The 15,679-nt window shown below is 43.4% G+C and overlaps 1 protein-coding gene across 3 annotated transcripts in view; it reads left to right on the forward strand.

Annotated features, from left to right (window-relative positions):
* The window catches only part of LOC140694685 (trafficking protein particle complex subunit 9-like), a 78,420-nt gene extending 63,064 nt beyond the window's left edge, over nucleotides 1–15,356 (forward strand). For all 3 annotated transcript variants that reach the window (XM_072957822.1, XM_072957820.1, XM_072957821.1), the window contains 2 exons: nucleotides 1,590–1,660; nucleotides 14,830–15,356. In XM_072957822.1, coding sequence (XP_072813923.1) covers nucleotides 1,613–1,660; nucleotides 14,830–15,078 — 297 coding nt within the window. In that variant the 5' untranslated portion in view covers nucleotides 1,590–1,612 and the 3' untranslated portion in view covers nucleotides 15,079–15,356. The remainder of the gene's footprint in view (nucleotides 1–1,589; nucleotides 1,661–14,829) is intronic.
* The last annotated feature ends 323 nt before the right edge of the window (nucleotides 15,357–15,679 follow it).

Below are 15,679 nucleotides of genomic sequence, written 5' to 3' on the forward strand. Positions count from 1 at the left end.
GCGAGAGGAGGGATCCCCTAAGGGGGTGTCCCTTTGAAGAGTAGAAACGTCCTCCTGCAGGGGAGGAAGAGCCTCTGAGCAGCGGGCCGGATGCACAGGCAAGAGCAGCCTGAGCACGGAGATTTCGGGGACCTGGAAGTCATAAAGTGGCCCGAACAGCCTTGTTCCTGAGAAACTGGAGGGAAAAGATGCTGCAAATGCAGGCTAATTTCAGACCCTGTGGTGGGTCATGAGTGATAGGAAAGAACTGGTCAGGCAGGCACGAAAGAACCCTGTGGTTGTCCCAGTTGGGGCGTCACACCAGAGGGAGGAGCAGAGTTATAGACTTTGTCACTTTTTATCTGTGTGACTTTGAACAATAACACCCCACCTCTCTCTATATATATCTTCATCTGTAAAGTGACCGAGTGACAACTCGTGTCATCAGAAGGCTTAGTTTAGCTCTGATCCTCATTGTCCAGTCCTGTCAGTGCTGCCCTGCAAGGTTCTGCAGTGGGTGCTCTTACCCTGAGATGGGAGGGCGTAGAAGGGCATTGTAGCACCCGAGGGCAGGAAGGGGTTGCTTTAAAAGCAGACATGTAGCCTCCTGCAGCTGCAGACCTGCAGGCAGTTTGGTTTATGGTCGTGGAGAGGACTTTGGAGGTCTTAGCATCGTCTTAAGACTTGTTTTCCCTTGGGGACCTGATTTGCCTTTGCAGATTAATGTTGAAGATTTGGGCTTCTGGCAAAGCTGTTTTCAGAGATGGGTATATATGTAACATATAGTATAAAATGAAAGGTTTTATTTAATATTTGGGACTTTGTAGCTGTAGGGAACAGCTCTGTTGGCCTGGTTTCCACGGAGGACACTAGCAGTCGTCAGAGCGTGCGGGAGGGCAGGCAGCCTGCAGTGCTGCTGCAGGGGTTCTCCCCAGCAGGACGCTCTGCTGAGTTGACTCTTCTCTGAGTTTGGTTGCCAGAGGAGCAGACAGCAAAGTAATGAGTTCTGGTGGGATTGTATAATGACAGGAAGAAAGAGGGAGCCGTAGTTCTTAGGGACTACTACACTCTTTTGGTTCCTGATCCAGTGTGTCCCATTACACAATTGATGAGTTGTGTCTATTCTGGGACTTGATTGAAATAAACGTGCAGCCTGAATATTAAGAGTTATGTTTTATTTGTCAGAAGGACTCGAGCCAGGATGACCGCCTCTCAGAACACTCTGAGGGACTGCTCGCAAGAGTAGGGGAGAAGCTAGGATTATATAGGAGCTTTACAACAAAGACCAGGTAGTCAGAACAATAAAACATTGCTTGTTATCTAAAGAAAGCCAGGTATCTCAAGTTCATGAATTTAATGCTTTTCAATATATGGGAGGAAGCCAACATTTGGGCTGACTGAATATATACTTTAGACAAGCACCTAGCTATCTAGGGCCAGTAATCTGTCCTTTCTTATTCTGAGTCTGCTCAGAGGGCACCGTTGTGAATGGCTGCAGGCCTGTCTTCACTGGGGGGTGGCGGCAGCCGCTGATGACTTGTTTTCAGCATTCTTTGTTTAGTGACATGGTTGCAATATTTTCATTCAATTTGTAGTGTTTTCATTCACAGAAAATTATGGTATTACCCTGATTATGGATAATCTGGAAGCTTGGAATGGAACCGAGATGGAATTACTGCAGGTAACTTCTACTTTAATAAGCCATGTGTAAACATGAACACGGAGGAAGCATACAAAAGGATTCGGTGGTGAATGGGAAGGGTTTCTGCACGTTACAGGAGAAGGCAAGGCAGAATTCTTCTTCTTTGTGGGCAGGTATGTGAGTCCAACTTTCCTTTCTGAAGTGCTTTCTGAGAACTGTTTATGGTAATGAACCAACATTGACAAACGGTGACACACATTGCATTTAAGAGCTGGCTGGCTTCAACTTGGGTATTGGACAGGTGGAATTCATAGGCAGTGGTCAGGTGGATGGGACAGAGATGGAGCCCAGGCCTGGGCCCATATTCAGGTTGAAATCGCCATTTACTCACCATAGCGCCTTGGACTTGAATGTAACCTCTCTTAAACTGATGGTGAGTCTGTGAAATGGGCATGATAATATTCGTTACTTCCTGGGCTTGTTGTAAGTTCTGAAGATTATTATAGCACACATGAAGCACTTAACACACTGACACTTAGCAGTGTACACTTTGTTCGACCACCACGCTTGGTGTGTGTCAGAGCCTTAAAGGCAGCATGTGTCTGTTTAGGATGCACTGGTAGCCCCTTGGCTACTTTGTGAATTTGGTGATTTCCTTTAATACTTGTAACTCTGTGTGCCATGGGCAGTTATTTTTATGGACAGATGAGGAATCTCAGGGTAAAAAAGACTGTGTAATTTGCCCAAAGTCAGACCATAATTTTGTGTGCAGGGGCCTCGGTTCAGCATGGGCTCCTGGGCCTTCTGCTCTCTCCGTTCAGCACCAGAGCCAGATGTGGGCTCGGCTGTTTCCCAGCCCAGAATATCCGGCAGGCCACAAGACACACCTGGTCCTGTGCTGCTTGAGCAAAATCTCCGGAGGAGAGGCAGTTACAAAAGGGATAAACATAAAAACAGACGACAGCAAATTGTGATCAGCTCTGAGAAGGAAAGGAACACGTCTGGCCGTGCAGAGCTGGGAGCTTTCCCATCGGGGCTGCTCTGGGGGCGCTCATCTCAGCTAAACAGGCTGTGCTGCTGCACCAAGGCAGGAAGGCAGGGCGCGTGTGGCCAGGTAGACAGGGCCTCGTTGATCGTACTCATTCCCTATTAAGTGGCAGGTGTCACAGGCACTTAACTAATAAACAGATGTTGGCCAGAATCATCACGCATTTTGCTTGGTAGTTTTATTGGCGCCAACTTTGAGAGGAGGTCATTGAAGCTGGGGAGTTTGCTGCATGCCCGTGATTACCATGGAAATACCCCCACTGGTCTTTCAACCTAGACTGGTGTGGCTGTCATGTCCCAGCCCTGTGAATGGCATCATGCAGCTTCTCCCAAGTGGCCCAAATGACTGACATTGATATGCTTAATTCGTAGGAAATGGTATGTGGCAATAAGAGAAAAAGGTAGTAAGAAATTGGAAAACTAGAAAATAACCAATTCTTCCCCTGCTGGGGGACCGTACCCTGTGTCTCTCACCCCACTCACTGCCTGTCACCTCCTCCCTGCCGACTCCGTGTTCAGAAGCCACTCTGAGCCTTTGAAGAACATTTTGCCTCATGACACTGTTGACTAGGACCTGCGACCTCTCTGTCCCTGGTTAACTCTCTCTTCAAAGCCATTTAAATTTCTTGCAGGCTCCTCCACTCAAATGTAAGAATAGCCCCTTTAAACTTCTTGATGCAGCTCCTTAATGAAGATCTTGGGAAGGAAACCTAGCCAAAACCTGGGAGGTATTCACAGAGTGAATGTAACCTGAGCATTTATTGACGTTCAGAATCAGAGCGGTGGGAGACACAGGAAGGCCTTTTTAAGTTAGCAAGTGGAAAGAGAAAGGACTCAGGATGTTTGAGACTGAAACATCTCGGTCCCAGCCAGCAAGGCACCTGCGTTCAGGATGGTGTGTGGGGAGTGCAGAGTTCTCAAAAAGAAAGAAGTGGTGGGATGGCAGGGAGGACATTTAGGTACTTAACTGGGAAAGGAAAAAGTTGGCTGAACAATTCATGGTTGAACAAGAGGATTGTGACATGATGTGCTTGTATTTTGGAGAGAAGGGTTTTGTGGAGCCAGGCCTAAGGAGAAATCTCTCTGACTGGGGAGTCAGCACAACAAAAAAACACACAGAACCAGGCAGACCCCATGGCCCCTGATGGGGGAGAGGCTGCCCACCAATTGGAGACCTGGAGGCTGCTTCTGTCCCTTAGCTGGGGCCTCAGACCTCACTTCACATCCCAGTCCTGTTGATACAAGAAAAAATATGTGGGGCATGAGAAGGGCTGTGTCCCAGGCTTCCGTTGAGCCCCTGGGATGTGCCCCACCAGATTTTGTTCCTTGGCTTCATGCAGTAAAGAATTCAAGAACAAGCCAGTGTTGAGTAAAGGTAGATTTATTCAGAGAGATACATTGACAGGCATGAGAAACGTCACGAAGTATGGGGGTTTGATGCTCAGATTAAAAGTAGGCACACACTCCACAGAAATAGTGTGGGCCTTCTCCGAAGAGGTAGAGAGAGGGGTTCCTGGGATGTGGCTCTGTGTTGCTCCTTTTCTTGGGCTTCGTGGTTTCATATGCTAATAAGTAGAAGGACCAGCCTTAGGGCAAGGGGCTGGGATTCCAGGGAGTTGGCCATTTTCCACCCTTTGACCTTTTGTGGCTAGCCTTGTGACGGCCATGGTGCCTGGGGCCGTGTTATTCACCATGTTACTATTACAATGGGTGTATAATGAAGCTCAGGATCTACTAGAAGTTAAATCTCTTCATCCTGAGCCTCAAGACCTATTGGGGGTTGAATTCTCCACCATTTTGATGTTAATTGCTGTGGTCTTTCTTGAATGGCTTGTTCTGCCCCCTTCCATCCTGTCTCACTGTGATGACACAGAGAGAGCAAAGGCCGGGCCCTGCGTGTGTTCCTGCATTTAACAGCGGGAGATGTGGGGTGGGCTGAGGATGACTCTGAGTGGTGAGAAATATGTTTCAGATTTTCCCACATGAGACATGGGGACCTGCCAGCAGCCATTGCAGATTTATCTCACGGGCATTATCGCTTGTGTTGTTACGGAAACAACAGGCCAGCCAAGAAATAAGCAGCACTCAGAGGGTGGGAGTACTGAGATTTATTATGCCAGCGGGCTCAGAGGGGCTTCTGTTCCCAAGCCCTGAGCACATCCAAGACGTGCACATGAGGTTTTATAGGGTTAATTACAAGTATGGGGCTTTTAGCCAATAAGGCTCAAACAACAAAAAGCAAGGAATCAGTACACTGAAGCTTATCAATTTGGAACAGATCACGTTACTGACAATTGTTGACCTTGGATTTACGAGTTAGCTTGTTAGCCCAGTAAACTGACACTGAACTTCAGATTTACGAGTTAGCCCAGCAAAACTTAGATCAGTAAACCGACACTTATCACACTTAGATTTGTGACTTAGCTTGTTAGCCCAGCTGGGGTTTTTGTTCACAGTGTCACTCATCTTTTCTATTTTCCTTTTATTTTTAAAGTATTTAATCCAAATTTAATATCAGGATTTTTTTGGAAAGAAATTTCTCTTTTTCTTTTCTTTGGGGCTCTTTTGGGGGGTAGGTAATTAGGTATATTTATCTGTTAGTGGAGGCCCTGGGGCTTGAACCCAGGACCCTGTTCACACTAAGCACACGCTCTACCACCTGCCCCATCATCTTTTTCTTTTTGCTTTAGCTGCCAAGAATCTTACAGCTGAATTTCTAGTCGGCCTTTAACACTTGCCCTGACTTCATGGAATCCATTTTTATGAGTTTACCTCCCCCTGGTTTCATTTAAGTATTGAATCTCCATTTTCTCTTCACTCTCAGTTTTGCCTTTTTGTTGTTATGGTTGTTAAGCTGTGTTTAAAAAATTGTTTAATTTCTCTTTTAGCAGGAGGCTGAAGTAAATAAATATGTAAACAAACATCACACTTAAATGCTTTTATATATTCTAAGCTGTTTAGTAGTTAATTAAAAACCAAATTGAATATTAAAGGGATAACATTTTTAAATTATTTTTTAATTTTTAATAAAGACATAGCTGATTTAAAATATATGTTTCAGGTGTACAATAGATGCTCCATTTATAGTTACTGTAAAACATTGTCTGTATTCCCTGTGTTGTAAGATACATCCCTCTAGAGTGTTTACATTACATGTTGCAGTTTGTATAAGAAAGTTGGGTAACGCAGAGTCTGGAACGTGGCTGTGTATGACTCAGGTTCACGCTCACCCTGCCTGTCAGAGCTCAGGCCTTCACTCCTTTCTGCAGGGGAGCGAGTGGAGGCAGATCTCACCAGCGCTGGCACCACACTCTGAGTGGCAGTGACAGCAGTGACTGTGTGTGGACGTGAAAATTGTTGTTCCAAGAGTTTTACATGCTTTTCTGCATTTAATAATTAAAGCCCTCCTGTGAGGAAGGGTTTTAAGTTTTTAATGAATAATACATTTTATTTTGGTATTGATAGACTTCAAAACTCCGGAAAATTTACAGGAGTAGTACAATAAATGCTTAGATACAGTTCACCTTAAAGGGCACTATTTGCCCTTTTGTGACGGGCTTATTTTAGCATAAATTTTCAAAGTTCATTCATATTGTAGCCTGAATCAGTACATTATTCTTTTTGTTTGATAATATCCTTTTCCTTTTTTTTCGTTTTTGGTCTATTTAAAAATATTTTCATTGAAGTCTAGTCAGTTTATAGTGTTGCATCAGTTTCTTGTGTACAGCACAAAACTTCAGTTAAATAGGAACATACCTGCATTCATTTTCATATCCTTTTTAAACATAAGTTACTATAAGTTATTAAATATATTCTCCTGTGCTATACAGTATATACTTGCTGTTTATTGTATACATACTCAGCATCTGCAAATCTTGAACTCCCAATTTATTCATTCCACACCCTCTCCCCTCTGGTAACCATAGTTTGGTTTCTATGTCTCTGTGTCTGTTTCTGTTCTGTAGATAAGTTTATCTTTTTGTTCCTTTGTTTTTGTTTTTTTTTTTTGTTTTAGATTCCACATGTGAGCGATCTCATATGGTATTTTTCTTTCTCTTTCTGGCTTATTTCACTTAGAATGTCATTCTCCTGGTCCATTCATATTGCTGCAAATGGCATTATTTTATTATTATTTTATTGCTGAATAGTAGTCTATTGGACATATATACTACAACCTCTTTATCCAGTCGTCTGTCAGTGGACATTTAGGTTGTTTCCATGTCTTGATATTGTAAATAATGCTGCTGTGAACATTGGGGTGAAACTGTCTTTTTGAATTACATTTCCTTTCGGATATATGCCCTGGAGTGGGATTGCTGTGTCATCTGGGCCCCCAAGGTTTTGTCTTTTGAGGAACCTCTATACAGTTTTCCACAATGGCTCCACCAAACTGCATTCCCACCACAGTGTAGGAGTGTTCCCAATTCTCCACAGCCTCTCCAGCATTTAGTGTCTATGAACTTCTGAATGATGGCTATTCTGACTGGTGAAAGGTGATACTTGTTTGCAGTTTTGATTTGCATTTCTCTGATAATGATATTGAGCATTTTTTCATGTGCCTATTGGCCATTTGTATGTCTTCATTGGAGAAATGTTTCTTTAGGTCTTCTGCCCATTTTTGGATTGAATTGTTTGTTTTTCTTTTTTATCAAGTGTAAAAGCTGTTTACATATTCTGGGAATTAAGCCCTTGTCACTTTCATTTAATGCAACTATTTTCTCCCACTCCATAGGTTGTCTTTTTGCTTTAATTTTTGTTTTCTTTTCTGTGCAAAAGCTTGTAAGTTTAATTAGAACCCACTTGTATATTTTTGCTTGTATTTCTATTGCTATAGTAGACTGCTCTTGGAAAATATTGTTGAGATATATGTCAGATGTTTTGCCTATGTCTTCTTCTAAGAGGTTTATAGTGTCTTGTCTACAATTTTTAGTCTTTAAGCCATTTTGAATTCATTTTTTTGTATGTTGTGAGGGGGTAGTCTAACTTCATTGATTTACATGCAGCTGTGCAGTTTTCCCTGCACCATTTGCTGAAGAGGCTGTCTTTGCTCAATTGTATGTTCTCACCTCCTTTGTCAAAGATTCAATTACCAAAAGTTTGTGGGACTATTCTTGGTAATTTTGTTTATCCATTCATTGATGGATGGATATTTTTAGTGACTTTTAGCTACTCTGAATGATACTGCTATGAATATTGATGTGCAAGTTTTTGTGAGAATACATTTCCATTCTGTTGGCTGTACAGTTGGCCCACCATATCTGTAGTTTCCACTTCATGGACCAAGATGGCTGATTGCAAAGGGACTTGATCATCCTTGGATTATGGTATCCAGGGTGGGGGTTCCTGAAACCAACCCCCCGAGGACACTGAAGGATGACTCTACATGTAGGAGTGGAATTGCTCAGCCACATAACTCTAACCTTTTGAGGAAACATCGGGCTCTTCCAAAGAAGCTGCACCATTGCCCCTTTCCAACGGCTGCATATTGAGGGTATCCATTTCTCTGCCTCCTGATTGACACTTGTTATTGTCCATGTTTTGATTATAACCATCCTAGTGAGTTTAAAATGAGATCTCATTTTGATTTTGATTTCGCTAGTGATGCTGACCATCTTTTCAGATGCTTATTGGCCAATTGTGTATCTATTTAAATCCTTGGCAAATTAAAAAATTGGGTCGATTTTCTTTGTATTGTTCAGTTGTAAGCATTTGTTTTATATCCTGGATACTAGTCTCTTATTAGATGTATGCTTTGCAAGATTTTTCTCCTATTCTGCAGATTGTCATTTCACTTTAATTTTTTTAAACATTAAAACAATTTCTTTATAGGGGAGGTAATTAGATTTATTCATTTTGTTTTTCTTCCTTAGTACGCACTCTATCATTTGAGCTACCCCTTTCCCCTTTCATTTCACACTCTTGATGTTGTCCTTTGTAACAAATGATTTTAATTTGATGAAGTCCATTTTATCTATTTTGTTTTATCACTTGTGCTCTTGGTATTGTATCTAGGAAGCCATAGCCTATCCTATGACCACAAAGATTCATACTATGTCTTCTTTTAGAAAGTTCATATATTTAGTTTTTACGTTTCTGTCTGTGATCAATTTTGAATTAATATTTGTTATATAAAATACGGGGTCCAGATTCCAGATTCATTCTTTTGCCTTCAGATACCCAGGTGTCTCTGCTCCATTTGTTGGATAGACTATACTTTCAATGGAGTGTTGTTGGCACATTTCTGGAAAACTGACTGTAAATGTAAGATTCCCCCCAGGATTTTTTATTGTGTCTCATAGATTTCTGCATCCAAACTTATGACAGAAGCATAATGACTTGAGTGCTATAGATTTGCTGTAACCTTTGAGTGAGTCCTCCAAATTTGCTCTTCTTTTTCAAGATTGTTTTGGCTGACCTGGGTCCCTTGCTTTCAATATGAATTTTGGGATCAGTTTTTCAATTTTTGCAAAGAAGTCAGCTGGAATTTTGATAGGGATTCCATTAAATATGTAGATTACTTTGGGAAGTCTTAACATTTTTAACAATATTTTCTACCATTGCATGATCATGGGATGCCTTCCATATATGAAGATATTTTAAAATTTTTTTGGTGATACTTCAAAATATTCAATGTACAAATCTTGTAAACTTTTGTTAAATGTATCTCTCATTTTATTTTTTATGCAGTTGTAAATGGAACGGCTTAGCTTCATAAGGGTGGGACTATATATATCAATTTATTTATTTCTAGGATTCCTACATAGCAAATACACTAGGTTTATATTTGCTACATTGATCTATCCACAATTCTTCCCACCCCCGTGTCATAAGAAACCAAGACCCAGCTTAAGCCATCTGAACACCTATGTGGAAGTGAGAAATGAGACCTTTGGGTGGGGTTTGTGTAGATGATACTGAGATCTTATTCAGGATGGCTTCATCTTAATTTCTTTTAAACAATCCTTTCAGAGTACATAGTCAGATACATTAGGAAAATGCTGTTTTGATGTGCGGAGGAGCTAAGACTATAATTTTCAAGTAATTTCTAGTGAGAGTGTTGTACTTGAAACATAATTTGCATCAATCTTTGAAGATTTATGTTTCAGGAGCTTTGAGTAAATAATACCTGTCTTTATTCAATAACTACAACTAAATGCTCAAGCAACATGTAAGAGTTTGAGCAAACTGCTCCCGCCCTGTAGTGCTGGTTGGTTGCAGCTGTAACTGGAGTCAGCGCTTACCTCGCCCAGTACACTTGTGCTGATCTGCTCAAAAACAGTTCGTCCAACAGTTTGTCGGTAGTCTTTTAGACAAAGCCATAAAGCATTGATTTAAGGTTGCTGGAATGTAATCTATTCTTATTAATATTAAGTAAGCACATATTGAGTACTTACTGTATGTTGGGAATTGTCCCTCAGCCTCACATGAATATTACTTCTAATAAAACCTCTCATATTTCCCTGTTATTTGCACTTTACAGATAAGGAGACTGAGGATTAGGTCTTCTCTCTTTTGGGGGGAGCTCATTATCAATGATGGGAAGTTGTAAGGAAAAAGATATTGATTCATCCAGAGAAAATATTTTTCTGAGATTCAGTATTGAAGAAGGTAACCACTGAAGAGGGTGATCATTGTTTGAGTGAGACGAGCCCCGGGTTGTACGGAGTCAGCATCCCTGTCCTGGACGCTGCACGTGTAGAGCTGCGTGGTGGGTGAGGCGGCGCGGCCGCGCAGGGAAAGTGGATGCCGGGCCGTTGGGCTGTGCTCAGGCCCGGTGGGGCTTTCTCCTAAGAGCAGTGGACCGTCATTGACAGATTTTAAGTAGGCTAGTGCGATGCTCTCGTAGATCACTTTTGTCTTGTAGAATGCTTAGAAACATTTAGAAGGCTCGGCAGGAGGTGATGTGATGAGTCAGAGTAGGGTGGCTGCGAGGTGTAGCAGTGTTCAATTTTCAAGTGATTTTCAGTCCCAGGTTTGTGGCTCAGTAGCCGTGTCACTTTGGATGACACACCCAAGGAAGTGAAACAATTTATCTAATCAATAGAAGCAGTGATGTACCGAACTCCCAGGACTGCTGTGTAGATCCAGTGAGATAACATGTGCACAGTGTGCAGCATGGTCCCCAGCACAGAGTCAGTGCTGAGGGAGTGCCAGTGAGTACCTGGTAGGACAGGTGTGGGTGGTGGATCTCGTTGACTGAGGAAATTTGCCCCTGAAGGAGGGGTCTTGTCACATCTGTGAGTGATTGGCCTGAGCTGGGAGAGGCAGGGAGACCTTGCCCCCGACCAAGGGCCCTGGGCAGGATGGCTATGGGAGGAACACCGTGAAGTTAGCTCTTTGCAGGTGGAGTTGGAGGTGCCCTTGAGACATCTAAGTGCAGTGTCACAATCACAGAAGTGGTCTGGTCCCGGGCTGTGCATTTTCCTGCTGAGATATTGATCTCTGAACGCGAAGACATACTTTACAGGACAAGTGAATAGTAGTATCATCTCTCATCAAAGCTCACATCTCTTTATTCATCACTCACTTTGCTAATTGGGTACTTACAGAACACACTTCACTGTCCTCCCCTGGGCTCAGGCTCCACAGAAAAGAGCTGGTGAGTCTCCCTCTTTTCCAGAAGAAGACACACTTAGCTGGTAGACTTCTATACCTCGCCAGACTTAGAATTTTAGGTTGTTGATTTAATTCTATTTTCTGTTGGTCATCTCCTGACAGGAGAGACGTTTTACCTCATGGTCAGGTTTCAATTAGCTGTTACTGAGAATTGCTGGTCTGATCCATAGTGTATTTATTCTATTAACTTTGTAGAGTACTTATCATTTTTCTGTCTTTGCTCTTTAATTTTGTTTGCCCCTTCAATTTTCTATCTTATTTGGGACCTTATTTGATTTTTTAATTAAAAAATGTCTATTAGCAGTTAACAAAACAAAAGCAAAGAAAAAATGCACATGATAGCTAAATTTAGAAAATATCTTGTGTGTTTTCTGTCTCAGCAATGGAGGGTTCTAGAAACTCGTGAAAAGCTTCATTACATAAGTTCCTTTAAATTCTGATTAAGAAATAAAACCTTCCTTCCTCATCTTTCAAGCTGCACAGCTAATTGTCAAGAAAGTGAGGGGAAATTCTCAGAAGCCAAGACAAACCAGAAAGCAGGGATTCTGGGAGATACGTGAGCCTTAGAAGCCCTGGGGTGCCGGTTGGCTCCTGAACTGAGTTTCAGTTGCCCTGGCAGGAGGGCAGGAGGTGAGCCTGTGTCCTCTCACACTGGGAGTTGGATGGCTGTTCTTATATAAGGCCAAACACATCCTGAGAATCCTGCTTTATAAAAGGTTGAATTAGAAAGAAAAGAATAAAAGCATTCCTCAAGGCAAGGAAGTAAGGAAAGTAAAATTTTTTGGAAGCGGGAAAAATAACATATCCAAAGTAAGGATTTAGTTTAAAGCTGTTCTGGCATGAGAGTGACCACAAACCCATGGCAGAAAATCACAGCTCCTCCCGGAAAGAGAAGGTGTGTTTTGAATGAATCAGTGGACAGCCATTCTGAAAAAGGCCTCCAGAGTCTTCTGGATCAAGATACTGGACTCAAACACCTCCCTTCCATGGTCTCATTTAAATAACCAGAAAGGTTTTAAAGGAAAGAAGCCATAATCATAGTTCTATTTATTGACATTACTTTATGCTAGGAATTCAAAGGTGACTATGGAGTTGTCTCCTCTTTTATGGACCTTACTTTCTATTTGACATAGTTGGGGAACTTGGTGGAGGGTGGTGTTAGTATGTTGCAATTAACCAGGAGAGGAGTTTAAGAAAGCAGTGAAGGGTTGGTGACATTTTTCGCTGAGGACAGTCCTGTTCAGTTGGCTTGTAATTACAGGCTCGTTGAGTTGTCACTGGAGGGAATTAATCTTAAGGAATTTGGACTTAGCTCAGGCCTCTTCAGAATGGACAAGTGAACCTGGAGAAAGACAGTCAAATCTGTGCAGACATTGAAGTTCACTTCAACATGTGGTATCCATGAGCCAAAGATAGGACTAGTAGGCAGCACTTCTTGAGGGCAGAGGAGTGGTTTTTAAGGTTCTTCAAGAATGAATCCCAAGGTACCGGGATGGCCAGTTGTCAAACTGTGACTTTGCTCTTTGGACGGTGTATCCACCAAGGGTATTGGCCGTTTATAAGTTTCCATTTCTCCTTAATACATGTCAGGTTATGAGGACGTGGGCATAAACGTTTCACACCTTGTCAAGGTGACTTTGGGTACCTGCCTAGAATCATGGGCACAGTTGCGGCTGCGTCATACATCTTGCCGCACATCCCGCTCCCCGGCTCCGTGATCACGGCAGAGTGGTTCCTTATTGAGCTGTCCATCTCCTCTGTGACATCGTAACCAAACAAAAGATTGGAGAGTATTAGCTTGGCTTTTTTCTTTTCTAACATTCCCTTCAAATTATGATGACTGATAGTGGACCCAGTTACGTTTGCAGATGATTTACAAGTAGGGCTGTCAGTACAAACCTTGTAATCCCCGCTGTGTGATCTAGAGAAGAAAGTTACACTCTTTCCAAATTGTTTTGATGCACTTATGTGGGAAAATGATGTATGTTTGAATATGTATTTCCTCTCTTACTCATCATGGCTAGAGATGAATATTTGTAGACATGGAATGAGTACTCTGTATTTGAACTGTATGGTCCCCTAAATTCTCCCCAGCTTTTTAAAGTCATCACTGGAGTGCTACCTCCAGAGTGCCGCAAAGCATCCAACACTGCCTGCTCTTCGGACACTGTAAGTTTCCAAGTTGGAGAAGGCTGCTGGCTGGTGAGGCAATCTCTCGCACATCTCTGGTTGGGTGATGTGAGCTGAGAACACAAGAATTGGCAGACAGTAACTAACCACGATCACGTCCATTTCTGGAACACTCATGGAGGATTTTACACCTATGCTAGTGGAATACGTTATTTCATTTAGTTTTCCCAAAAATCATATTTAGATTTTATCACCTGTATTAAAAAGGAAACTGTCAAAGCGAGTGACGTGCAGACTTTGGACTGGAACACGGGTCTTTCTGATCCCTGTCTCTGTTCCCTCCCCGGCCTATCCTTGCAAATGACCAGGAGACTCTTCCTCTGTCTTGAGTTTCCCTCTGATGTTACCGCTCTCTTTGTTTCTAAGAGAGGAAAACAAGTCTAAACTTACTTTCCAGTTGGAAATGGAATGGAGAGTTAACGTTGGAAGCCGGGAGAATCTGTCCTGTGATGAAGTGGTCTCCGAGCCACTTCCACTGGGATGTCACATCACTGTCTGGGCCCCTTGCTCAGCCTGTGCACAGGTGACAGCGCAGTTGTGCCGAGCAGTCCTCCCGGACAGGGCAGTGGGTTGGAAATGAGTTTGGGGATTTGGTTTCATTACACAAGTTCCTGAGGGCCTTGACCTGGCACTTCGAGTGGGAGCATTCCCTGTCCCACAGACTGTGCTCTGGGCCCGTGCAGACCTGACGTGGCCTCAGCCTGAGTCTCAGGGCCCGTGGTGATGAGGAGCATTTTAGCCCAGGGTCTGCCGGAGGCTCTGAGACTACTGGGCTGTGGGACTTTGTCCAGGATGATAATAATTCCTCCCCGAGTTTCAGATTTCCTTGCCTGTGAGCCGGGGTAGTAGTTGTTTCTGAGATGATTGTAATGATTCAGTAATGGGCGCAGCGTGTGCTGACAGGTAGCTGGGTGCTTTAGGAGCAGAAGTCGCAATCACTCTGTCAGCCTCTCCCTGTGCGCTCTGTGCTTTGAGAAGTTGTGTGTTTGGTGAAAGTCCCGCCCAGACCCTAGGGTCTAGATGAACTGTTGTTCCTTTACTTTCCCTTCCTTTTCCTCTTTCCCTTCTCTGTGTCCCATGTTTAGGTAGCAGATTCCTCTATTTCAGGGAATACGGGCTTTTCTAGTAAAGGGACAGGTGGAATGCGGAGAGGTGGGGCCCAGAGGGGGTCTGGAGTGTCTGCACAGTGCTGCTTCCCTGCGTTTCTGCATCCGGTCCCATCAGTGCACTAAGTCAGCCTTCCTCTTCCTTCCTGTGTCATCGGGTCTCTGTTTTAAGGGAAAACCATTTTTATGGGTCTTTTTTCACTTACGTGTTTCATTCAGATGCTTGTTGCTTTTCTCCTTGTGCTTCAGCGTTCCGAGGAGAAAATTCAGCCGTGCAGCATCCTCTCCGAGCTCTACGAGTTGATCGGCTTCCACTGCAAGTCCACCTTCTTCAAGCGGGTGGCCCCCGTGCGGCACGCGGCCCCCGGCATCCCGGAGCCTGGCGGGAAGGCCTGCTCCCGACTCCTCCTGCAGACGCTTCCTGGCTACAGTCTGTCACTGGACTTGCAGGACTTCAGCAAATGTGTTGGAACTAAAACATTGCTTCAGCCCCATTAACCATGCCTGGTTTGGGCCCTGCTGTCCTGCCTCATCAGGGTGAATCTTGATTCATTTAGAACAGGGCTCAGCAGACTTTTCCTTTCAAGGGCTTGGGGGTAAATATTTCAGGGTCTGAAAACCTCCTGATCTCTGGTGCAGCTGCTCAGCTCTACTGTTTAGATGCCAGAACAACCAGATAGTCCACACACCCATAGAGCTTTATTAACAGCGGTGGCTGGGGCTGGATTGGGTGTATGAACTGCAGTTTGCCCCCACAGCCTCCTCAATATTGACACCTGCACCAGAGTGTACATTTGTGACAATGGGTGAACCTACACTGACATGTCATCATCACCCATAGCCCATAGTTGACACTAGGATTTACACATTGTGTTGTGCACTCTGTGGGTTTGGACAGATGTACAATGACATGTATCCACCATCACAGCATCATACAGAGTCGTGTGTCTTAGTGACCTTAAAATGCTCCGTGCTGCACCTCATTCATTGCTCTTTCCCCTCTAGCCTCTGGCAGCCACTGATCTTTCAGTCTCTGTGTTTTTCCCTTTCCCAGAACACCATACAGTTGGAATCAGACAGTTGCTGAAACTTCCCAGAT

The sequence above is a fragment of the Vicugna pacos genome, unplaced genomic scaffold (assembly GCF_048564905.1).
Source record: "Vicugna pacos unplaced genomic scaffold, VicPac4 scaffold_102, whole genome shotgun sequence".
NCBI lineage: Eukaryota > Metazoa > Chordata > Mammalia > Artiodactyla > Camelidae > Vicugna > Vicugna pacos.